Here is a 23,102-nt window from a genome sequence, read left to right on the forward strand (position 1 = left end):
ATGGCCAGTTTTAGGCTGCCAGCAGCCCAGCCAATAGTCTAGTGTTTTTGCTGTATTGACACCGAAGGGGGGCACTCTGCACGCCACCGTTATTTTGAAGCAGACCTTATTTACAAGATATCGATCGACTATCATCAATATATTGAATTAGGTCAGCAAGGGAGACTAGCCCAGCCAATACGAACCTAGTTTTCAAAAGACCAGCAGCATGTCAACCTAAAACTGGTCACAAACCATCTCAGTTATTACTCAAAACTTTTGTCACAAATTATATATTAATAATATTTCAAGTGACCCAGCCAGGCCACCAAAACGGACGAAATGATGATGTTTGTGCATGAATCACCACCCTACCGGTAAGGCTTGTCTATTTATTATCTTTCCATGCCCGTGGTGTAGTGCATACCGGAAGCATCCGAGTCTAAGTCCCAACTAGGGAATTGCTACATTTCTTACTAGTATCATACAGCCATGGCTAGGAGTTTGGACGAACAAGAGTCAAAACATAGAAAGCGTGCTGATTATGGGTACTTTCTGTCCTACAGAACTCGCTGGTTAGCTCTTTCTCTCATGTCATACTGGACATTCGTAGGCTCAGCCGCGTTTCCTCCACCTCAAGGAGCGATAATGACCAATATTCACACATCAACAATTCAGTTTATTATCATTTGTTCGATTCAATCGTGAATGCATATTTGATTCAGCACTGTGGCCTTTCTCCTTCACAATCTACACAGATTGGACTGGTCGTTTCATCACATTGTCAGGTGAGCATAGCTAATGTATCATTTCTCGTAATCGTAGACTTGTACCGACAAATACTCAAATCCTGTAGTTTTTTGCTCCTCTTTCGTTCCCGCAGGTCCTTAACTTGGGCTTGAGAGTTAAAAGTCTTGGAAAGAGCTCGGTAACATATGAAGTAGGAGTGTTCGAGGAAGGAAAAGATTCTCCAGCTGCCGTCGGAGGATATACGCATGTTTTCGTCAAGAGCAACTCGAGGAAAAGCACACCTATCGGCACAGATATGCGGGAAGGCCTTATCAAAGTACTTTCTTCGTCGGTGAAGCCATGTGCTAAACTATGAAACCTCGTTCGCCCATTTCAGTCCTTATTATATGATTGTTATGATCCTTTGTAAGCTAACGCAAAGATGTCCTGGATGGGGAAAACCTTACTCAATTCTTTGATGACTGTCAGACGTACGGACGAAGGATTTTGAGCTCTGAATCAGTCCTAAATCCTGGCAGCCCACAATGCACAACTACTTATTAGAGTGGTGCGTTGTGAGTATCGCCGATGATTTAGGTGAATATCGCTAACGTATGTGCAGATAAAGACTAGTTTATTTGTCAAGTAAGATGGCTAGGTCGTTTGACAACGAGTCTCGCAAAACGAGACCATGGACATCTCACAATATGTCCCCGCCATGCCGCATCATCAGTCACCATCATGATGTCTCTTATTCATTCCAATATCTCACCACAGAGCTCAGAGAGCTCAGTGGGTTCTATTTCATCTTCACGCCGAATTTTCCTCTGAATATCAGGCGCTCCTAATATTTGAAAACGTTCTAGATTAGCTGAACTCTTTCGCAATAGATCTCGAGCTGTTATAGAAGATGTCTGGTTCTATCTCTCGTTTGGATATTCCCTCTATATGCCCAGACAGTTTCACTGGATTATATGTAGAGTCTTCGGAAATGTCCGGAATAAGTAAAGGTGAGTTGTTGTTTATTTTGTACAAAGAGCTATCTTGAATGAAGGTTCGAAGCATCTCACAGCCCTGATCTCCCGTTTGGTCGAGATTCATTTATAGTACACCTTTTCCCCACCGAGCCGTAGGGAGTATAGTATTTATGGACAAGTTTATAGAAGATGTCTGGTTCTACTCCTCAATTTGGCAGATATTCTCTCTACATGCCCAGACAGTTTCGCTGGATTATATGCTGCCGTTACACATGTAACGTAGTCTTCGGAAATGTCCGCAACAAGTCAAGGTGAGTTGTTATCTGTTTTGTACAAGAACTATCTTGAATGAAGGTTCTATTCCACAGCGCTGATCTCCCGTCTGGTCGAGATTTGTTTATGGTGCACCTTTGCTCCACCTAGCCATAGAGAGTATATTTGAACAAGTTTTCCATTCACGCTCCACTGGCGTTATTACTTTCTCCCGGCCGTAGCAGACGGCTATATCGGTTTGGTCTGTCCAGGTTTATAACCCCTGAACAGTCGTCCTTGGCTTCTTTATCTTTTCGGGTCTCCAAGGTTCCACTTATCCTCGAAACTAAACTCCTATTCACCCCTGTTGTCCGCCGGTGGTGTCTTGGATGCTGCTCAACTGTGCAACTGTAAGTCACCGAGGACTCTGAACTAGTCATGCTGGAGACGGTTTACGTCGCTGTATGATCTGGCAAGGTATAGTGCTATTAAAACATCAGATTTTGGATTCCATAGCCGCCCATTGGTAATCGGACATCATGCGATGGGAGTGGAGCAGCTCCTGCACTTGCACCGGGCATCATGTAATGGAAGTGGAACGGCTCCTACACTTGGTACCGAACATCGTGCAATGGAAGCGGAACAGCTCCTTCACATTGTACTTGCAAATCTAGTGATTTCCCGAAAAAGACCCCTTGTCACAAGCAAGGGAGGATGGTCCAGATTCTTGTTGTTCTCCAGGGCAATTTGCTCGTAGTTGTATTTGATTTGTCTGCAATCGAACGTGTCTGCCTCATGATCTAAGGACTAGCCCCTGTCCTTCGACAACATTCTTCGGACCCTTGACTATTGTTCGGTTCAGCGTCTTCCAGCATGTTCCAATGCTCATTGTGGAAATCTACAACATGTCTTCTATAACACCTCTTGCTCTCCTGACCTGAGCTAGAACCTGGCATGTCGTTTGGTCCATCAGATGATATGCTAGACGTCAAGGGGTCACGCGGACGTTATTTATATTGGTTCTTTCTGTGGTCGAGTGAAATGTATATAACAGCCAGCATCCACACCTCTCTTCTTTACCAGCATTTATCACCACCACAATGTCTCTTGATTATAAACAAGTCAAATTTGACATCCCCATCGCGTCGTACCGTGATTGCACCTCCTTCAAACCAGACCGTTTGTTTCACTTCTCTCCAGCATAATGCGTAATCTAATTGACCGATGTTATTTCCCCAATAGTTCCCCCTGATTACTACTACCTTGGGCCTGTAGCCACTAGTGACTCGGTCGCTGATCAAAACGGGTTGATCGTGAAAGCGCTCGATGCATCCGCCCTCGCCGACGTCGTCGGATGGAAGAAAGTGGGGCCTAACAACGAGCCCGAGCCTCCGCCCCCCTTCTCCACATGGCGCGGCACTGCCCCAGAGGGGTACATCGTCGTCGGTGACTTCTTTGTCACTGGCAACAGCGAGCCAACGCCCGAGCAGACGAAGGGAATCAAGGCGATCAGGAAGGACCTTGTGCATGAGCTGCGCGTACAGCGTATGATTTGGGAAGGAAGGCAGCCATGGTCTGTCGTCACACTATGGGACGTTGTGGCTGTTCCCCTCCTTTTCATTACCACTGGCGCGTTTGCGTCCGTTCCGGATAGGAGTGCAGACGATACTAACTTGGCCGTATTACGGTTCAATGTCAATCAAGTATGAGAAACGTCTAAAGGTCAGTGTTTTGTTTATGGCAGCTGCTGCCCGTTTCTGATACTGCAGTGGAACGGCACCATCAGATGATTGACCGAAATGACAAATGTATTAGTACTGTAACTATTCCGCATATCTTGTTGTACGAGTGTTTTCCCCTAGTGAAATTGAGTACGTAATTGCATTTATTGTGGTGGCTCTATGTTAGTATATAACTCGAAAATAACTTGAACTTAAATCATCGATCGATTCCGTCTCCAACCGCGCCGACAATTGTATACGGCCCACGAACCCAAGCTGTTAAGCAGTCCCAATGCATTCAAGTTGCTTAAGGAGTGTTGAAGATTGGACTTGAACGAGACTTGAGTGGATCTTTGCACGAAAGGGGAACGTGTATAGTGGCGGTATGCCAGAGTCCACAATCAAGGCAGCCGTTTTCCATGACCAGCAACTTGCAGTAACTACGACTGGTTATATTTCCTCTAGTAATCGGTTTTACATGAGTGTTAACGTGTAAGTTGCCAATACTCTTAGAATTGCGATTTCTACGACCGAGCTTAGATTTGTCTAAAATTATAACAAAGGACAGCTTAGCTTTGAGTACATCAAACGTCCACGTCCATGATGTGCATCGTAAAACAAATAGACAAGATGACTCCCGACGTGTGGCAATGAGACTGGTGCTACTATGACTATTCGATCGCGATAGCTGCATTTCTTAGCCACTCTTCATAGTACGTGCATTCCTGTGGGTTCGTGGGCCCTTTCTCTTTACAAAAGTCGAAAACGGGACAGCTTCCACACGGTGCCTGCGACCATCCCAGGGCAACACGTTCTTGTCGTACTGCACGATATGAAAACGCCCCCCCACTGTTGCCTGCATTGAGATCATACTGAGGCGTGGCAGAGCGTTTACGTGTGCTTTTGCTCTTAGACGAACGGCGCCGAGTATCCTGTTCTGACTCGGAGGATGCAGTGTCCGACTCATCCTCAGAAGAGACAGCCTTTTTACGGCTTTTCTTTTTCTTTTTCTTCTTGCTCCGTTTTGCATCAGAATCATCCGAGTCGTCGTCAGAATCGTCGCTATCCTCTTTCGCCTTTCGTTTCTTTTTCTTCTTCTTCTCTCGCGTATCGTCCTCATCGCTGTCTTCATTAGCCTCCACCTTCCCTCGTTTTTTGGACTTCTTCTTTGGCCGTTCGTCACCACTCGATTCTTTCTCAGAATCAGAATCTGATTCTGTATCATCTTTTCTCTTCCGCTTGCGTTTTCGAGATTTCTTTTCTGACGACTTCCTCTTCCGCTTTTTAGCACGTTCATCCTCACTACTGCTACCACTGTTCTCGTCTTCATCTTCATCCACATTCGCATCCCACATTCCAGCACCAAAAGCAGGTATCTATATAGATGAAAATTGTAATTGTAAGTGGAGGGAAGGCAATTTTTTTCGTTCCTGTGAGACGGCTGACCTTCTCTACTTCCCCGTCCAGAACGAGGACATTCAGGAGCATCTCCACATGCTCGACGTTCAGTTGCGTCTCGGTTATCTTACTCTTGCTCAAGAAATGTTGGATTTGTAAGGCATTCGGGTATGCTGGGGCTGCGCCGATGGCATAGAGTGGCTGATCTTGAGCGGAGCGATCTTTCTTCGATTTCGGGAAACTCTATAGTAAAAATACAAGGTCGAGGTTAGTAAAAGTATGAAGTTTAGTAGCTATAGTCACGTACCCGATCCCTGATGTAATGGAGGCATGCAGTAGAGAGTAGTTTGATGAATTCTGTATCTAGTTCGTTGTCTGTATACCATGGGCCTCCGGTTAATTCAACCGACGGTTCTAGATGGGCTAACATATAGATCTTGCGCGTTGGATGCTGGACGGAAATTATTAGTATCAGAGACCGACAACGGTTTAATAAGCTCTAATACTAACCCGTACGGCCTTGATAGATTTGACAAGCTGCTTCTGAACAAGAGACTTGAGGCATCGGTCGATGACAGTCTGGTGCAGTTCTGTCTTAGCTTTAAGGTGTTTTGTCCATATTCCTGTAATTAATAACCATCAATGAAACATATCAGGCCATAATCAGGTCATATATTCATACCTTCATTTGCAGAAACTTGTATGTGACTCAGGACCATGGCCTCCTCCCCCGTCATATCTTTTTTCCTGTGAAAGTGAGAAATGACTAACAATTCAGAAAGATTTGGATATCTATCACATACACCTCGATTTCCTTCTTCATCACCGCCCTAAATGATATCACCCCTGCTGAATTCGATAGCACCTTCAACATACCCTGCCATGTCCATCAGTACCAATATGGTCGGCACTACATGATCAGAATACCAACCGTTCCGAGCAAGAAGTTAACAGCTGCTGTCCGAGCACCTGCATCTGGAACCAACTTTTCCGCTTCTTTGGATGTAAGCATCTATCGAGAACGAGTGAGTTGACACGCAAATAGCGAAGGACAAAACTATATCTAATCAGAGAACTTGGACTGACCTTGTCTGTATTCGAGAGGGCTGCCTGATGGAGCTTGAGCTCCTGCGGGTTGAGCTTACGCCCGCTCATCGCGATACCCCAGAGAACGACGATATCGCCAAACCGTTTTGTTTTGTGATCGAAGGAGTAACTTGGAAGAGGCGTGCCGACTAGGATCAGGTCTGTAAGGAATCGGATTTCGGCAGCCACGTGAGGAAACAGAGATGGCGCACGTCATTCCGGGTCGTCGCTTGCTAACGTTCTCCTACACAAACCAATCCCGTCCGAAAAAAATGGGTGCAGAATATCAGCCAGATATCAAACAGAAGCAAGGAAATCTTGCGAATCAATTTGATAAAAGTGCCAGCACTGTCAGGCAGTACTGCGACACGTATGCTTCGCTCAATACTTCATGGTTGGCGTTTTCACACTCATGTTACACATCCAGGGTGGAAAATAGCTATGTCAGACCTATACTTGAGAGATTTATGCATGCTTTCCATACGTATCCTATCCAGACCGTGAGCTTCACATGTATCTCCTAAGCTATCCTGCTGGTCTAACCGAAAATATGCTATAGACATTCTTCACGGTGTTCGGTCTCATGAGCTTCCTTCCAGTAGCATTATCCATGTACGTTCTCTTTTAAACTACGTTAAAGACTCTGTCTAACTCTGACACTCCGCATATGCAGTGGTTTCTCTCTCTTCATTATAGCTTCTTCCATCTGTTTGATCGTATTTTCCGGGATATTCGTCGCCGCTGCCATTCTGACAGTTCTCGGTATGTGTTTCATGAATCATCAGATGTTGGGGTTCATTCCCAAGTGACTAACTTGTTTACAGTCGGAGTCCTGGCATCCGTCTTGATTACCTTAGGGATAGCTTCCTCTTTGCTGACCGCGCTGTTAATCTCCGTATACCTAGTCTTTAGGCTTGGTGTACTTGTCCGTTTTGATGGGCGTGCCGGTATATCAGAGTGGGCCGTAGAAACTAAGCAGCACTTCTCTCAAGCCGCGATGAACACCAAGGCTGACGACAGCGATAGTTCCGAAGCATCGCACGTGCTAGTCGACTCGCACAACGATCAAGATAAACCGATGAAGCAGGAGGTTGAAGGGGGGAATTGAGTAGTATTCAGGCTCTTCGTTCGATGTCGCTAAAACTAAATTGACTGAACTGTATCTGTATCTTCTATTTTGGACTGGTATTCGCGCTCCGTAACGTTGTCTCCATACTGTACGAATAAGCTTGGTACTTTGAACATTAGAAACACGATTAATTTTGCACTAGCATTGATCTTAAACTTTTAAGCCTCGGAACATTTTTACTGTTACAACCGTCACGAGAAAAATCAAGCCTCAATTCGCCGCTGGCGTTGCTCACCTGTAGATAAATGCGTCATTATCACGCATCATAACAAACATGTCTGTCAATTCCTCTAACCGAAGATGCTCCGCTGCCCAGAACTGAATTAAGAGTGCAACGCCATTACTCACCCGAGGAATAGGCTGTTGTTCGGCATTTGTTGTCAAATAACTGGGTAGCTGAACACTATAAATCATCGATATCTTTGGGGTGCCTTACAACAATTGCGAGCATGAGTCGATTTTCGTTGTGGATCGGTTTGCTGGTGATCTTTGCCCAAAACGCAGCAGCGCAGTCAGCAGCCCCTAACTACGGCCAGGTATGCGATGAGTCTTCATGGATGTAATCTTGAAACGGATCTGACACTCCATACAGTGTGGTGGTATTGGCTGGACTGAATCTACGGCTTGCGCATCTGGGTGGACGTGTATTGCCTCTAGCGATTATTATTCCCAGTGCCTGACTGGGTCGTCTTCGCCAACTACTACAGATCCTAAAGGAGGGTCCGGTGCTTCCACGCCAACCCCCACGACCTCAGCTGCAAGCGGAACAGCCACTTTGCAAACCGGATATTCCTGGATCCGATCTGTGGTAGGTAGTTTTCCATGTCGACCTGACTTCAACCGCGGGGGGAATTGATGTAGCTCTTTTCATTGAATACAGGAAGAACCCAACTTCCACAAATATCTTCAGTCAGAAGTTGCTAACACTACTTCAATAGCTGCACTGGGAGACCCAGATACTGCAGGCCAGTTTCAAGTTGTTAACGGACAACTGATTCAAAATGCTGGGACAACACCACTGTATGCAATAGTCGAGGGACGAGCCAACTCTACTGTGATGAAACTGGGAATGTCGTGGTCTACGGCGCCCGCATCAGGGAGCAACGCTGGGACGTTCGTATTTAACGGAGACAGCCTTGAGTGGTCAATCCCAACGACCACGAGACCTCAGGACAACGTGAGTGATGAATTGTTCGCCAGAATTTTGTCAGCCTGGAAACGTTGTTTTATAGGCTTGGCTAGTCTGCCCAGACGCAAACAACAACCTCCTTCTTTATATCAACCTTGGGCCATACGCTTATGAGACTCCTGCAGGATGCGCGGATGAGACGATACATGCCTATACGGGGACAACGGCAGTTCCTTGACCGAGGGGCTAATATATCAAACTGAAATGAAGTAGTTCAGACTTTACGTTGAGTAAACAGTGTAGAATAAATAATGGGCCTCACATACCTCAGGGCAAAACCAGGAACGGGAGCTTTTTTATTATTTAGGAAATAAGAGGTTCAAACTATTATATGATTTGGAGGGCTAAAGTCGATCAAATTGAGTTTGACTGAGTGCAGAATTGTGGAAGAGTTGGGTTGGTGAGACAGCAGCGTTGTAGTATTACAATATTTGGTCCATTTCTGCACGAGCATAACCGTATACATGATAGCTAATGTAGATGAAGTTGACAGTTTTCAAAATGTATTTTACTAGTAAGTACTAGTAGTACAAACTTCCAGTTGAAGTATCGTCGAACTTGAATTTTAATTTCTCTCACGCCGCCCGCGCGACAAACATGTCAATTCAATCAACGCGACATATGTACATCATTATATATTTCACGGTTATTATGAAGTATTCTTGAATATTGCCAGCGACATAATCTCGTTCCCAAAGGGCATACGTTGGCATGTCCAAAGGCCTTGACTACAAGAAAGTGCGAAAGGTCACCAGGTCGTGAGTTCCGCTGATCGGATGGTTAGAAGTCTTGTGGGAGCCTCAAGGCCTTGAAGTTCGAATGATAACGTTTACAGTAATGGACCCGTGGACTCGAAAGGCTTGGTAAGTATGTGTGAATCAATATATTGTTCTCACCTATACTGGTCTGCAAACCATCCTGCTTTCCTCCTGCCAGTCTACCGACCAGTACCCATGATGGATTCTTTCATAAAGCTACGACAATCACTAAACTTCCTCTCTGGGAGCTCGTTGGAGCCTATCTTAGTAGCTCTGACATGCATCTCTCTTGTTTGCACTATTAGCTCAGTCCTATCTTCGCGTTCGAGGAGGAAATCTATGCCTCCGGGTCCTCCAGGTCTACCATGGATTGGTAATAAACATCAAATGCCTGCAGTAAAACCATGGAGAAAGTTTGCTGAATGGAACACCCAGTACGGTATGTCCTCTATCTGAGCGCTTCCAATGAACTATCATTATACTTATGGATAATCCCGTCAACCAGGATCTATAGTCTCTCTCTTTCTTGGTCGTACGCCAGTCATAGGTTGGTACATTACTTGTTAGTAGATGCAGATCAATATCTCATCAGCATCTCTTCGACCAGTGCTCGGGACAGCACAGGCTGCATGGGACCTCCTTGAAAAACGTTCAGACATCTACTCTAGTAGACCTCGCTTTGTTGTAGCGTATGTGGCCACTTCCAGTGTTAAGTATTGGATTGCCATGTAATTTGTTTCTTAGGGGCGAAATCCTATCTGACAATCAACGAGGTCTTATGCTACCATACGGTGAACCGTGGCGAAAATGGCGCAAAGTAATAACTTACCTACTCTTTCAGCCTTCCAGAGGCACTGAGCTTGTTTTATACTAGGTTCTACATTCAGGATTTCATGCACGCAGGTCTGATACGTACAAGGATATTCAATCACTAGAGTCGAAACTATCAATGTATCAAATATTGAATGACCCAAAACATTGGGAACAGCACTTACAGAGGTATATATTTCCTACAGGTTGTTTTAGTCCCCCCGCCTGAGACCATCTCTCCCACAGATATGCTGCAAGTGTAGTAGTATCTGTTTCGTACGGTAGACGCGTGGAAAGTATCGACGAATGGATTGTGCAAGAGAACATAGAGGCCATGGACTGTAAGAACTTGTTGTTAAATGTTGGGTGTCATTGCTCATTCTTTTGCGCTTCAAGATCTCACTAGGTAATTTAACTCTTCAACGAATTTGTACGTTCATGCATAGCTCATCATCTCACACTTTTTTTCAGTGTCAAGTAAATAACAATGATCTTGCCAAGTGTTTAGACAAAGACAAACTAACTTTTTCAACAGTATCCCAGGAAAATATCTTGTTGAATCGTGGCCGTGGCTCCTGAAGCTGCCTGTACGCACTCCTTCCATCGTCAATATTAATGCCCCACTCATTCTTACGCTTGGTATTCAGCGCTTCTTGCAGTGGTTTCGCGAAGAGCCCGAGCGGCGCCGACAACGGGACATAAAGCTTTATATGCACCTTCTGGAAGACGTGAAGGCACGCATGTCTCAAGGGACTATCCAGGACTGCTTGACGACTCAGACAATCAACGACATGCCTAAGAATGGACTGAGCGAACTGGAGGTCGCGTACGCTGTATCGTCACCATTTGGTGCTGGGATCGAGACGGTATGAATTGCATCCTTTGAACCATCGAGATCAAAACAGCAACTAAGAAAAGCATGTCAGACTGCAGGAACTCTAAGCACATTCTTCCGTACGTTAAATCATCTATCATCATCGTTACTGAAATACTGACCTTATACTGCACAAAAGTTGCCATGCTTCATTTTCCCAATGTGATGAAAAAGGCACAAGCTGAGCTGGATGCTGTGGTTGGCGCAGACCGTATGCCTGACTACGACGACAAAGACAACCTACCATACATCAGTGCACTTATCAACGAGGCACTCAGATGGCGTCCTGTCGCAGTGTTAGGTGGTACTCCCCACGCCGTAACTCAAGACGATGAGTATAACGGAATGTAGCTCCAAATCATTAATACCACTTCACTCGAAAATTCTGACCAGCTCTTTGCAGGTTCATCCCCAAAGGGTCCACTGTCTTTGCAAATATGGCGTGAGTGCATCTTCGTTTCTCTCTTTCGATATCATTAGATACAGACTTTGCTGAGGCACCCAAAATTGCAGAGGAATCATGCACGATCCTGTGATGTTCCCCGATCCCGATGACTTCCGTCCGGAGCGCTTCCTCGAGACAACCAATCCACGCTTACAAACCTTCGAACTGCCCTTCGGTTTCGGACGGCGCATATGCCCAGGGATGCATCTCTCCCTGAATTCGCTTTTCATCAACGTCTCTCGCATCCTCTGGGCGTTTGACATCACCCCTATTGTCGACACGGCAGGTAACAAGGTCGTCCCAGACTCGTGGGCCTATACAAATGGCTTCAACTCACGCCCTGTGAGCTTTGATTGTCAGATTATACCAAGGAGTGAGAGGAAGGTTGAGTGTATCAACATGGAATGGGAAGCAGCCAAGGCGCGCATTGGGGAGTGGCAGCAGTGAACTCGAAATACAAACTGTATTCATAATGTTGTAACTAAGAAAATCAAGAAGACGTACATCAAATCAATATCGGTATTACATATCCAGCTCCAAGATCCCATGACTTTCAGTACACACGTACACATAGATAATTTTACACAAAAGGAAGAGAAGAGAAGTACAGTGACCAGCGTCTATCGATAAGAAATACAAGAAAATTCCTTCGTATCGCCCAACCCCCCACCATCACCACCTTTCTGGGGGAGAGATACACACTAGATACAAACTCATCCACACACACTTATAGATAAAACATCGTATCCTTCAACTTGTCGCCAGACACGCCTCCGTGCCACAGCCGTTCGGCCTCACGTCGTACCTCGTCCTCTGTCGCACTTCCACCACTGGTCGCTGTCGCGGTGCCATCGCCAAAGACTCCCTGCAGCAACTGGCGCAGGTAGCACCTCCCACGATCACATGCCATATCGGCGTAGTATGCGGGGGAGACAAGGCTCACAGCCTTCGTTGCACGCGCAAATATATAGCTCAGGTTGTTCGTCAAGCCCTGCAGCTCATCCGCACCAAACTTGATCTCATCATGCACTACGTAATAGTGTGTGGGTCTCGTTGTCCCCTGCAGACCACCATGTGCTAGATCCCATAAAGTTAGATATTTGCTCCACCCAGACTGCATCGAATAGGGTACATACCTTGCAAGAAGAAGTCAAATTCGTATACAGCTGTCACACCGCGATCGACCACTGTCCCAGGGCGAGGATTGCCATCTCGGTCTGCGGCACTCGGTTCGGTGGGGTAAAAGCGAGTGTGGTGACGCTTGCCGCACACGACAATGGTAAGCTTAGGTTTGTATGGCTTTTGAGGCGTGTCGAATTTACGGAAAGCTTTCTTGATCTCAGGAAGCTCATCTATGCGTACGATAGGAAATTGTCCCTGCAAATACACAGATAAGTCCCACAAAGTAACAGATTTCTGCTTGATAGCAAACTTGCCTCTGATACACCATCACGATATACAAGAACGCGTTCAGGCAGCTTGTTGCCATTGCGCGATTTCCACAGGGTTAATCGTTCCACCATCATTTGAGCAAGGTTCGTGATCATCTACATGGATATATGAATGAGAAAAAGCCAACAAGATGAGTGAGATGCTTGCCTCCTTCTTTGTCTCCTGTAATTCCATACTTGCTGGGTACTGCGCATAGTGGCTGTCGACACTTGCAACAACCGCTGCAATGGATGCTGTTGTGCACTCATCAGCCACACAATCCATCTTGAACCACAATATACTCACGAGTCCCCTTGACACTACCTGGACCAGGGTGCGTCACATCCATCCCGACTATCATCGTAGGCGCCTCTTTGAGCCATTTCCCACTCCTGTCGTCCAATTTGTGATTTACACCGCCCATCTTCATATTCACCTTCAAAGCAACGTTCGCGTAGTACTGCATCTGCCCCTTCTCCTTCCTAATCTTCGATGACTGCACACACACCGTCGCTACATCCAGGTAGGCATCGCACAAGTGTTTGAAACCCTCATATATAGCATGGTCGCCGCTTGACAATATCGCTAATACCATATTAGGCTTGGGCTTGACGCTGACCAGCGCATTTCTGATAGCAGTTATGGCCTCACGCCGCATCGTGTCTCCGCGGTTCTTCGGTGGAAGTTGAACGGCAACGAACGCAGGGTCCTGGCGATCTACGGTAATACCACTTTTCGAGCACATATCACGGAAGCCTTTGATCACATTGCGTAGCTCAGGATCGTTCGTTCCACGAAACTCGTCGCGTCCACCGTCCTGCACCAGAAGCACCACCCAACGCTCTAGCCGTCCGCCCACGGTGAAACGCACGCTGCGCATATTCCACGATGCCCGTTCATCTATTTGGGCAGGAGCATTGCTATAGGTGAGCCCGGGAGAAGGAAGGATTCGCCCCGGCACTACGGCCATCTCGTTACCTATGCTGATCCCAAAGGCCCCCAAGAGGGAGGGGCCAGCAGTAAGGCGGAAACCCAGTTCGTTCAGACCGTGTGTGACTATTGCATTCGCATTCACGTTTGGCGGTTTGCAAGCCGCGGTGATCATTGCAGCCGTGTGCTCTTCCGTTAGTTTTCCTCGGTAGGGCTGATCTGGGAGTATCTCGCAGACTTCGGGGGGAAGGTAATTCTTGTTTTTCCCACCCACGTCAACTAATGGTAACTCTGGACGTCTCAATCTGATGCTGTATTCTGTCAATAAAAGTCCATGTCAACAAGCAGATCATAACACTTAGAGTAGACGACAGGTGACTTACTGGCTAGGAAATACTGTTCAACTGTAACTTGTCCGCCCAGCTCTTCGCAGGGAAAACGATATTGTTTTGCATTCTGACGAGAGAGAGCCTTGACTGTCTTACGATAACCTAGGTGTGTGGTCTTCACCCTTAAATGTCTGACGAACGCGCTCGGATTAGCACTGAAGCTCGCCTCACGAAACGCTATCAATGCATCCGCTAAGTTACCAGGAGTGTAAAATGCAGTAGTGCAGACGTTGACGTTGACCATCAATTGTTTGTGCGCTGGGCGCACTGAGGAATAGAATCCTTTCCATGCTTCGAGCCCGCCTCCAAGGGGTACGGGCGGTGCCGCAGCACGAAAGAAGTAACGATTACGGCCTACGACTACGCCACCACGTTGAGGGTGTGCAGCGAGAATGACATTGAGGGCTGCGATAACAGGAAGAATGTCGTATCCTTTATACTGCGGTTGTCCTGCGAGATAACTAGAATCAATAGTTTTAGCCTTGAGATCATGGGAAGAGCCAACGTTGGGCTTACTTTAATAAACTTCTAGTCTCTATTTCTTGTATGAATTTTATAGTGAGTGTATACTCCTTTCCTCCTGTCTCAGGGGGTCCACTTTCGTCTTCATCATAATAAGGCACCCTAATGGCAAGTGGCTGAGGTAGTGAATTTGCTGCAATTAATTTTGCGCTATTGTCGTGAGCAACGGTGCCTCGCATGCCTGCAGATGCCCAATCTGGGGTCTGTTCTGCGAGCTGGAAGATGCGGCGCTTGACACGGCGGGCAGCTGTACCTGCCGCTGGTGCAATACTAACATCATATTCGAAGAGAGGGCCCTTTGGGACACGAACTGGGAAGAAATTGCTTCTCAGTTTGACCTGTGTGCCCACAGTGCCGAAGCCAGGACGAAGAGGGAGGTCTGTAGGACCGTCCCCAACGGAGAGTTGCTTGAAGGAGGCCACCAGGGCGTCGTCTGACTTGTCTGCGATGCGTTGATCGATATTGGCGGGCACGTTCTGTGCAAAGACACTGGTGATGATGGTGGTCAGTGTCAGAGATGAGTGGTGGCGTCGTCGGAGTCACTTACCCGCCATACTCTCTCGGCCCACCCCGCCCTCTGTCCTGGAAGCCACCACGACCACCTGGGGGAGGACCACCACGACCAGAAGGAGGTCCACCACGACCAGAAGGAGGTCCACCACGACCAGAAGGAGGTCCACCACGACCAGAAGGAGGTCCACCACGACCAGAAGGAGGTCCACCACGATCAGGAGGTCCACCACGACCCCCTCTGTCCCCGGGGCCACCTCGTCCTCGCCCACCACGTCCTCCGTCGAACCCACCACCCCTGCCTCTGTTGTCGCCTCTGTAACTCATCGCAGTAGCTGTACTCTGTCTTGCAAGTGAACGTAGAGACCAAACCCTTGAACCGTTGTCGTGCTTGAGGTGGCGTTAAGTAACGCGTTGCTGTACAGACAAGGCTGTGGGCAGAGAACAATGGGCTAAGCGCCCTCCTAGAGGGATGCGCACGAGTCGAGCCGAGCGAACCGGGTCTGACTCGCGCGTTGCTGAGATCGGGGTGCTGTCACTGCCGTAATGCATTATTAGCCCTTCGCGTTCCCAGCCATTATCGCGGAGTAATCTTGCTTTCATCTTCGTCTTGTCCCGTGTCCACACCCGTCCTGGTCACCTGAAAAAAATCTAGTGAAACAGTAATGCACTAGCAAGAAAGGGGTCCAAGTCTTCGCTTTATAGGCCCTCATTCCACGACTGCGCCATGCAGTCGCACTTGAACATGCCAACATGGACGCAGAAATCATACTACCATCCCTAGGGCGAATGTCTCTTACGTCTACATGGCTCGAGTCTCTACTTTTCGGTGTGTCCAACCTCACTCACCTTGATGCGCATCTTTTCTGATCGCGTCGTTATTGGACTTTTTGCGGACAGGAATCAAGTCAGTGTCGCACAACTTGTCGCTTGTCCCACCGCCAAACTTAACATCTATTTTCTCTTTATTCAAGTTGCATCCTCTTCGGAGCCTGTATCCATATCTTGACAGACAGACATCGACAGCCTCATTGGTGTGTTCGCCCTGTCATCGAATAACGCGCGTTTTAGTCATCATTCGCAGGATTCTATATGTTTCATGCGCCTTTCATATGTCTATATCAACAGCACACGCCATCTTAGCTTTTATCCAATTGTTGGATGCATTCACCGGGCATGCATATGCGTCTATTCCGCACGGTGCTGACATTTATTTTGCCACACCGAATGCATTATTTATCATAAACTTGACTATGTATGTTGCAAACGTAAGCGTCTCCTTCCTTCCAGTAGACCTTTCCCCCTCAAGCTCGTCCTCCAGGTATTTGCGCAAGACTTACTACTGGTAATTATCTATTACCCTCGTGATGTTTAAAATTGAATCTGTGGACAGATCTGGAGGTTATACATTGTCTGGGGTCATAATAGGAAATTACTCTTTCTTTCGGTACGAACTTCAATTTCATTTTAGCATTTTCATCATATATACTTTTTCGGCAGCTGTTTGTAGAAGCTGCCCATATCGGTGAGTCAGACCGTTGATCGCCCAGCTTTTCATTTATTCTAACTTGTACCATCCAGCGTGTGCGATCGTTTCCGTAGTGCTCATCGCTCCGTCAAATGGCCTGCTTTTCTCATCAAAAGTCCAAGCATTCGGAAAGGCAAGCTGGACACTCGATCTATTCCTGAACACGACTGTCACGTGTGGGATCGCATATCCGTTGTGGAGAGCTAGCATACGAACCGCCCCTATATCCAACCACAGCTACCAAGCAACGATGTACACCGTCATCGAGTCAGGCGCACTTATAGCTAGCTGTACTGTGATCATGTTCGCGCTTGACGTGGCAGGAAGTCCCGCTGGATTCGCCGCTGTCAACGTAGCGGTCCAAGTGGCGGTAAGTTTCTTCATGCTATTGATGCAGACTTTGAATGTATCGAAGGATAATAAATTGACGATCAATCCACTTAGACGACGACGCCGCTACTTATCATTGTCCGCCTCGGTCTCGGTCTTACTCACGGAAAAAGTTCATCGAATGAAAATGCAATGGATGATGAAAAGGACGGATCATTACGCTTCGCTCGTCCAGTCCAGGTCAACGTCACTCACACTCAAACGGAGGAAATTGCTAGTGCTCTCCCTAGGAGTTCTTTGGACTCGGTTGAAAGTGATAATTAGTTATACAGCCTGAGCATATGCAGATCATATGTAGGCTCTTCTGTCCCTGACTCACTTCTCAGCTGATAAATCAATGCCAGCGTTTTTCTCGGTGCCATGTGTCTAGCAATACAGAGAGAATCAAAGGACTCTTTTGGCCTGGCATATTATACATGTTTATTAGCTGTGTAACAATATCACGCTTCTTAGTGAATCAGCGCTGTTCTTGAACAGGATGAAACCTGAGGAGATGGATGGGGAAATTCATTGCACACAGGCCACAATCAGGTAATAGTCCAGTAAAGCGGCTTCAACAAGCCAAGGACACTAAGGTAGATCAGACACTAAAGGTAAAGAAATCCAGGAGACTTTGAATAGTAGGTAAAACTCTTGTACAGTAATGTAATAGATGTATTTAATGGCCCTGGGTTCAAAATGTGTACCCGGGGATGTGAGTGTTGTAGTCATCCTGGGTTAGACGATGTTACAGCCCAGGCTGAACAGATCATAGATCACTTGGCTATAGACCATTCCCAGGAAATGTTCCCATGTTGCTGAGCATCACTTACAGATACCTTATCAATGTGTTGAAGTTAGACAGGTCCCAGTGTTGATGATGAGAACTGTTGTTAGAAAACCACACACGAAAAACAAACTAACACACAATCCTCCCAGATTCCATGGAACTTGTGTATGGGCTTTGCCTCCTAGAACAGTGGAGTGGTCTGGTTGTTTGTGGGGTGTGTTGGAGCATTAGACGACGCTCATAGTAGTTGAGCCTCTGCCTAGAAACACTTACATTACTTACGAATTTGTAACTGCGGGAAACTACTTCCTTTTTCATCTTCGGATATTCCTGCAGCATCTATTTTCTCCGTGTTCGAGCACTTGACACCTCAGTCTGTTATTACAGTACTGAGGTGAGACATTATAACAATATTGTTACAATAACACAATTTTCGGACCTTTCCTTTAATTTTCATTCTCCGCTTTAACCTTTTTACTATAGTTCACACTCCGTGCCATGCGGCACTTTCCTTTTTCGTTCTAACCCCACCTTCTCGTGCAGCGCTGCCTTTATTCTTATTTTAAACACAAACCCTCTCACGCAGTGGAGCTGGTCACACGGGCTGTGCCCTCTGACATCATCAGCCACTGCTTTTATCAACTGTACAGTACATAGGTACAAACACTCTGTATTAGTATAAATACCCCAATAGATCAAGGAGACTCCTCAGCGAGTCCTCCTGTTGTAAACCAACAAACTCTCTGCAGTTTAAGGGGTAACCACTCCCTCATCACTACCTTTATAGTGTGTTCCTGTGTGTGCCAGAGTAACTAACTCTTGGTTGTTACAAATATGTTTTCAAGTTAGACATCTATTGACTTTCTACTTAGTGTTTACTTATTAAACAGGTTTATACATAACCACTTCAGGGTGGTATGTATAATGATCCTTCAAAGTAAAACCCAGGGATGTATGGGTGTGGGTTTTGAGGAGGAGGGATAGTTGGAATATAGAAGATGGGGGCTTTGTGGCAAGTATAGACAAGCACTACCTTGCTAATTGTAGCACAAGGTAGGTTTGAGAATGATGAGATAATGAGGTTCCCAGTGATAGCAGGCTCCTGACGCACAAACTTGTTAGATCCCTACGCCTTATGCCAAACTAACGGAGGTGTAAGTTTCAAAATCAAGCAAGTAGTGTTAAGTATTGATATTAAGAGGTAATCAACAACTGAGGAAATGTATGTACATGAGTGTTGGTATATACACGTTTCTGAAGGTCAGCTATGAGGCGCTGACTGATGTTCTACGTCATAGTCTAGGCTTTGTCAGGTGATTGTCACGTGACCAGATATAACTAACTACTTGCCAGTATGAATCATGTGATAGTAATATCACGTGACTATAATAAATAAGATTTTGAGATTAGATAAGGTTTGATTCGGATTGTGACATTACCCCCTCCTTAAGACTTTCGTCTCGGAAGTGAGGGTCAAGTTTCCCAGATTCCCAGTTAAATAGTTGTTTTTGTACTCTTGTCGTAGTAAAATTTTCAAAAGGTTGGAATTGTAATTGAAATTGTATCCATCGAGGTGCACTAGGGTTTTTATTGTGGAATATTTTCACCTTTTTTGGTGAATTGGATAGGTGTTGTTCAGGTTCCCATGTGTGTTCCTCTTTTGGGTAGTTTTTCCAATGAACTAGGTATTCTAGTTTTTGTTACAATTAACATACCAGAACCTACTTACGCTTCACTTTTTGTACTTTACTTTTCATTTTTCCAAGTCATATAACCAGTCATGTGACCATTTACTTTACTTTTCATTTTCGGACCTTTCCTTTAAATTTCATTCTCCGCTTTAACCTTGTACTGTAGTTTTCACACTGTGCCATGTGGCACTTCCCCTTGTAGTTCAAACTCCACCTTTCTTGCGTGGTGCCACCTTTATTCTTATTTTAGATACAAGTATCTCATGCAGTGGAGCTGGTCACACGGGCTAGGCCCCATGACATCAGCAGCCACTGCCTCTAGCAACTGTACAGTACATATGTACAAACAAACCTGTATTAGTATATAAACCCCAATAGATCTTGGGGAAGGACTCAGCGAGTCCTCCTGTTGTATACCAACTAACTCTCTGCATCCTAAGGGGTAACCACTCCCTCAATCATCTTCCTTATAGTGTGTTCTGTGTGCGCCAGAGTAACTAACTCTTGGTTGTTACAGTTTTCCCTTTTTTAGACGTGAGTCTAGAACTTCCTCGACCTCATACTCTTCTTGCCCATCCACTATCACCGGTGGTATTGGTTTGGGTTGTTTCTGAGAAGGGAATTGTGGTTCTTTGTAGGGTGTGAGTTTTGTTTCATTAAAAACTGGATGAATGGATCGCTATGTCAGTGGTAGTAGTAGTTTGTAGGCTGACTCGCCTATTTTTTCAATGATCTCGAATGGTCTGTGTCTTTTATCATCCAGTTTCTTAGTTGGTCGGTCTGTTGAAATGTTCATTGCTTCTACATATACTCTGTCTCCTATTGTATATTCCACAGCATCCCTTTCCTTTTTGTCATATTGTTTCTTCATCTGTTCTGCCGCCTTTTGTAATGATTCTTCCGCTTTTTTCCTCGTGTCTGTCATTCTCTTTACGAAATCTTCCGCGCTTTCACTTTTCACTTCCACTTTCACTACTTCCTGTGTTCTCGGATGGCGTCCTTGATTTAGGTAGAATGTGCTATATCCTGTTGCAGAGTGTTGTTTGTTGTTATATGAGAACTTTGCTAAAGTAAGCCATTCTGCCCAATCATCTTGTTTATGATTTATGAAGATCCTGAGATACTGCTCTATCTCTTGATTGATCCTCTCTGTTTGTCCATCCGTCTGTGGGTGCCATGCCGTTGATGGATTTGCCCTTATCTGAAGAAGCGTGTGTAGATCTTTCATAAATTTAGAAACAAATTGCGGTCCCCAATCTGAAATGATCTTTTTGGGTATGCCATAGTTTCTAAATACGTGATCTCTAAATAATCGCGCTACTCCTTCTGAGGTGATCTCCATCTGAGTGGGAATTACTTTGATCATTTTTGTGAATTGGTCTATGACTACCATTATCATGTTGTATCCGGTTGATTCTGGTAATGGTCCGATCAGATCCACTGAAATGATTTGCCATAGTTTACTCGGGATTTCGTTTGGATGGAGTGGTGCCACTTTCTTTTTGTGGTCTGTTTTAGTTCTTTGGCAGACTTCACATCCATCTACGTATCTTGTGATATCTCTGTCCATATAAGGCCACCAGTATTGTCGAGTGATCAATTCCTTTGTTTTATATCTACCTGGGTGACCTGCAATGGTAGAGTCATGGTTTCATCTGATGATTTCTTCCCTTAGCTTGGTATCTTTTGGTACGCATATCCTGCCTTTGAATACTACATAGCCCTCTTCTTCGAACTATCCATCCTCTCTTCTCTCTATCTTTCCTTTCATCCTTTTTATCAGGTCATCTACATTCCCTTTCCTTTTTAAGATCCATTTTGAAATTACTAATTCTTCCTCTTGACTATCTTTGACTGCTTGTCTTTGTTCTGATGAAAGGGTCATTTGTACGAATAGTTTCTCATCTAGTAGTACAACATCCTCATTGTCTTTTTCTCCTTTATTGTGATCTGATTGTCTTGAGAGCAGATCTGCTTTTATATGTTTTCTTCCAGGAATATGGTGTATTGTGAAATGATATTGACTCAATTCTGTCATCCATCGTGCCTGTTGTCTGTTCAACTTCCTAGGTTCTTTGAAATATAACAGATTTTGATGATCCGTCCATATTTCAAATTCTTCCTCTGCATCTATTAAGTAGTGTCTCCATTCATTGAGTGCTGTCATGATGGCAAGAAGTTCTTTGTCATAGATCTCGTAATTGTGTTCCGTGGGATTCAACACTTTAGAGAGGTATGCAATTGGCTTCCAGTCATCTTTTTGTCTCTGTGATAAGACAGCTCCCATTGCAAAGTCACTACTATATGCTTCTACTTTATATTGGCTCTGTGGTACTGGGAGGGCTAACACAGGGGCTGAAGCTACGCATCTTTTTAAGGTGTCAAATGCTTTGTATTGTTCATTTCCCCAAATGAATTCCTCTTTTCCCGTTAACTTGGTCAATGGTTTTGCTACTTCCCCAAAGCCTTCTATAAACCTTCTGTAGAAATTTACAAAGCCCAAGAATGCTTGGATGTCTTTTTTGTTTTTACATTCTGGCCATTTGCTAATTCCTTCTACTTTCACTGGATCCATGCAAATTTCGTTTTCTGAGATGATCAATCCCAGATATTCTACTTCTGTTTGTTCAAAATCGCATTTCTCTGGTTTAAGTTAGAGATGGTTCTTTCTTAGGATTTCTAATACACGTTGTGTTGTTGCTCTGTGCATTTCTATATCCTTTGTGAATATCATAATATCGTCTAGATATATGATCACGAGCCCTTTGTTTATCAATTCTCTAAGGAGTGCGTTCATCATTGTTTGGAACGTGGCGGGGGAATTTGTCAGTCCGAAGAACATGACTAATGGTTCAAATAACCCCTGATTTGTTCTGAATGCTGCTTTCGGCTCGTCTCCCTCTCTCATTCGGATATTGTTATATCCCCATCTTACATCCAGTTTTGTGAAGTACTTTGCTCCGCTCAACTTGTCTACTAGTTCTCCAATCAGGGGAAGTGGATATCTATTTTTGATAGTGATATCATTTAACTTCCCATAGTCCTGAACTGGTCTCAGCTTTCCGTTTTTCTTCTTTATGAAAAAGAAGGGTTATGCGAATGGGGATTTGGATGGTCTTATCTGTCCCAATTCTAGATTCTCTTTTAGAAACACATCTAACTCTTCCTGTTCTTCTCTTGCTAATGGGTAAATCTTGCAATCTAGGGAGTGATCTCCTGGTACTAGTTTGATTGCATGATCCCATTGTCTCCTTTCTGGTAGTGCGTCAAACTCTTTTCTATCAAATACGTCTTTGTATTGATGAAGGTGTTTTGGCACTATCTTTTTTAATCTGCCTTCTTTTTGATCTTTGCCTGCAGCTTTGGCTAGTCTTTGTGCCATTGTGCCTTGGGCCCTAATGTGATAGTATTGATTGTCGATAGTGGTGTCTTCAAAATTATGGAGATTCATCTGTATCAATCTTTCCCCCATTTCAAGTTCTTCAAAGAGTGTTTCAGGATCCTCCTCTGGATCAGAGATTTGGATTTTGGGTTTGCACTCTTCAGGACATCTTTCAAAGTTTAACTTTGACTCTTTCCAGTCTATTGTTGGGTT

The 23,102-nt window shown here is 45.3% G+C and overlaps 7 protein-coding genes across 7 annotated transcripts; 6 read left to right on the plus strand and 1 right to left on the minus strand.

Moving 5' to 3' along the window:
• Positions 1–471: 471 nt before the first annotated feature.
• Positions 472–1,219, plus strand: SERLADRAFT_447823 (uncharacterized protein; the record flags this gene model as incomplete). The annotated part of the gene is made up of 4 exons (XM_007316795.1): positions 472–554; positions 620–767; positions 836–1,045; positions 1,151–1,219. 4 exons carry the CDS (start codon positions 472–474, stop codon positions 1,217–1,219), a joined length of 510 nt encoding a protein of 169 aa, XP_007316857.1.
• Positions 1,220–3,014: 1,795 nt separating this feature from the next.
• On the plus strand, positions 3,015–3,892 carry SERLADRAFT_463983 (uncharacterized protein; the record flags this gene model as incomplete). The annotated part of the gene is made up of 3 exons (XM_007316796.1): positions 3,015–3,116; positions 3,180–3,659; positions 3,724–3,892. The coding sequence occupies 2 exons, from the start codon at positions 3,038–3,040 to the stop codon at positions 3,644–3,646; spliced, it is 546 nt and encodes a 181-aa protein (XP_007316858.1).
• Positions 3,893–6,362: 2,470 nt separating this feature from the next.
• SERLADRAFT_385643 (uncharacterized protein) lies at positions 6,363–7,413 on the plus strand (the record flags this gene model as incomplete). Its single annotated transcript, XM_007316797.1, has 5 exons — positions 6,363–6,512; positions 6,570–6,642; positions 6,702–6,754; positions 6,816–6,904; positions 6,967–7,413. The coding sequence occupies 5 exons, from the start codon at positions 6,415–6,417 to the stop codon at positions 7,248–7,250; spliced, it is 597 nt and encodes a 198-aa protein (XP_007316859.1).
• A 36-nt stretch (positions 7,414–7,449) lies between these two features.
• On the plus strand, positions 7,450–8,721 carry SERLADRAFT_463992 (carbohydrate-binding module family 1 protein; the record flags this gene model as incomplete). The annotated part of the gene is made up of 4 exons (XM_007316798.1): positions 7,450–7,807; positions 7,864–8,079; positions 8,152–8,448; positions 8,504–8,721. 4 exons carry the CDS (start codon positions 7,721–7,723, stop codon positions 8,636–8,638), a joined length of 735 nt encoding a protein of 244 aa, XP_007316860.1.
• Positions 8,722–9,557: 836 nt separating this feature from the next.
• SERLADRAFT_436495 (uncharacterized protein) lies at positions 9,558–11,794 on the plus strand (the record flags this gene model as incomplete). Its single annotated transcript, XM_007316799.1, has 13 exons — positions 9,558–9,657; positions 9,724–9,765; positions 9,826–9,907; positions 9,963–10,035; positions 10,093–10,217; positions 10,275–10,369; positions 10,425–10,434; positions 10,500–10,505; positions 10,564–10,894; positions 10,955–10,982; positions 11,042–11,249; positions 11,306–11,344; positions 11,416–11,794. 13 exons carry the CDS (start codon positions 9,558–9,560, stop codon positions 11,792–11,794), a joined length of 1,518 nt encoding a protein of 505 aa, XP_007316861.1.
• SERLADRAFT_447829 (uncharacterized protein) lies at positions 11,784–15,456 on the minus strand (the record flags this gene model as incomplete). The annotated part of the gene is made up of 9 exons (XM_007316800.1): positions 11,784–12,424; positions 12,484–12,724; positions 12,784–12,894; positions 12,947–13,032; positions 13,085–14,026; positions 14,092–14,558; positions 14,614–15,108; positions 15,167–15,392; positions 15,423–15,456. 9 exons carry the CDS (start codon positions 15,454–15,456, stop codon positions 12,075–12,077), a joined length of 2,952 nt encoding a protein of 983 aa, XP_007316862.1.
• A 375-nt stretch (positions 15,457–15,831) lies between these two features.
• Positions 15,832–17,534, plus strand: SERLADRAFT_463998 (uncharacterized protein; the record flags this gene model as incomplete). The annotated part of the gene is made up of 10 exons (XM_007316801.1): positions 15,832–15,958; positions 16,030–16,036; positions 16,104–16,163; positions 16,214–16,397; positions 16,451–16,474; positions 16,523–16,576; positions 16,630–16,654; positions 16,711–17,027; positions 17,102–17,341; positions 17,392–17,534. The coding sequence occupies 9 exons, from the start codon at positions 15,883–15,885 to the stop codon at positions 17,309–17,311; spliced, it is 957 nt and encodes a 318-aa protein (XP_007316863.1).
• Positions 17,535–23,102: the final 5,568 nt, after the last annotated feature.

Source organism: Serpula lacrymans, assembly GCF_000218685.1.
Source record: "Serpula lacrymans var. lacrymans S7.9 unplaced genomic scaffold SERLAscaffold_5, whole genome shotgun sequence".
NCBI lineage: Eukaryota > Fungi > Basidiomycota > Agaricomycetes > Boletales > Serpulaceae > Serpula > Serpula lacrymans.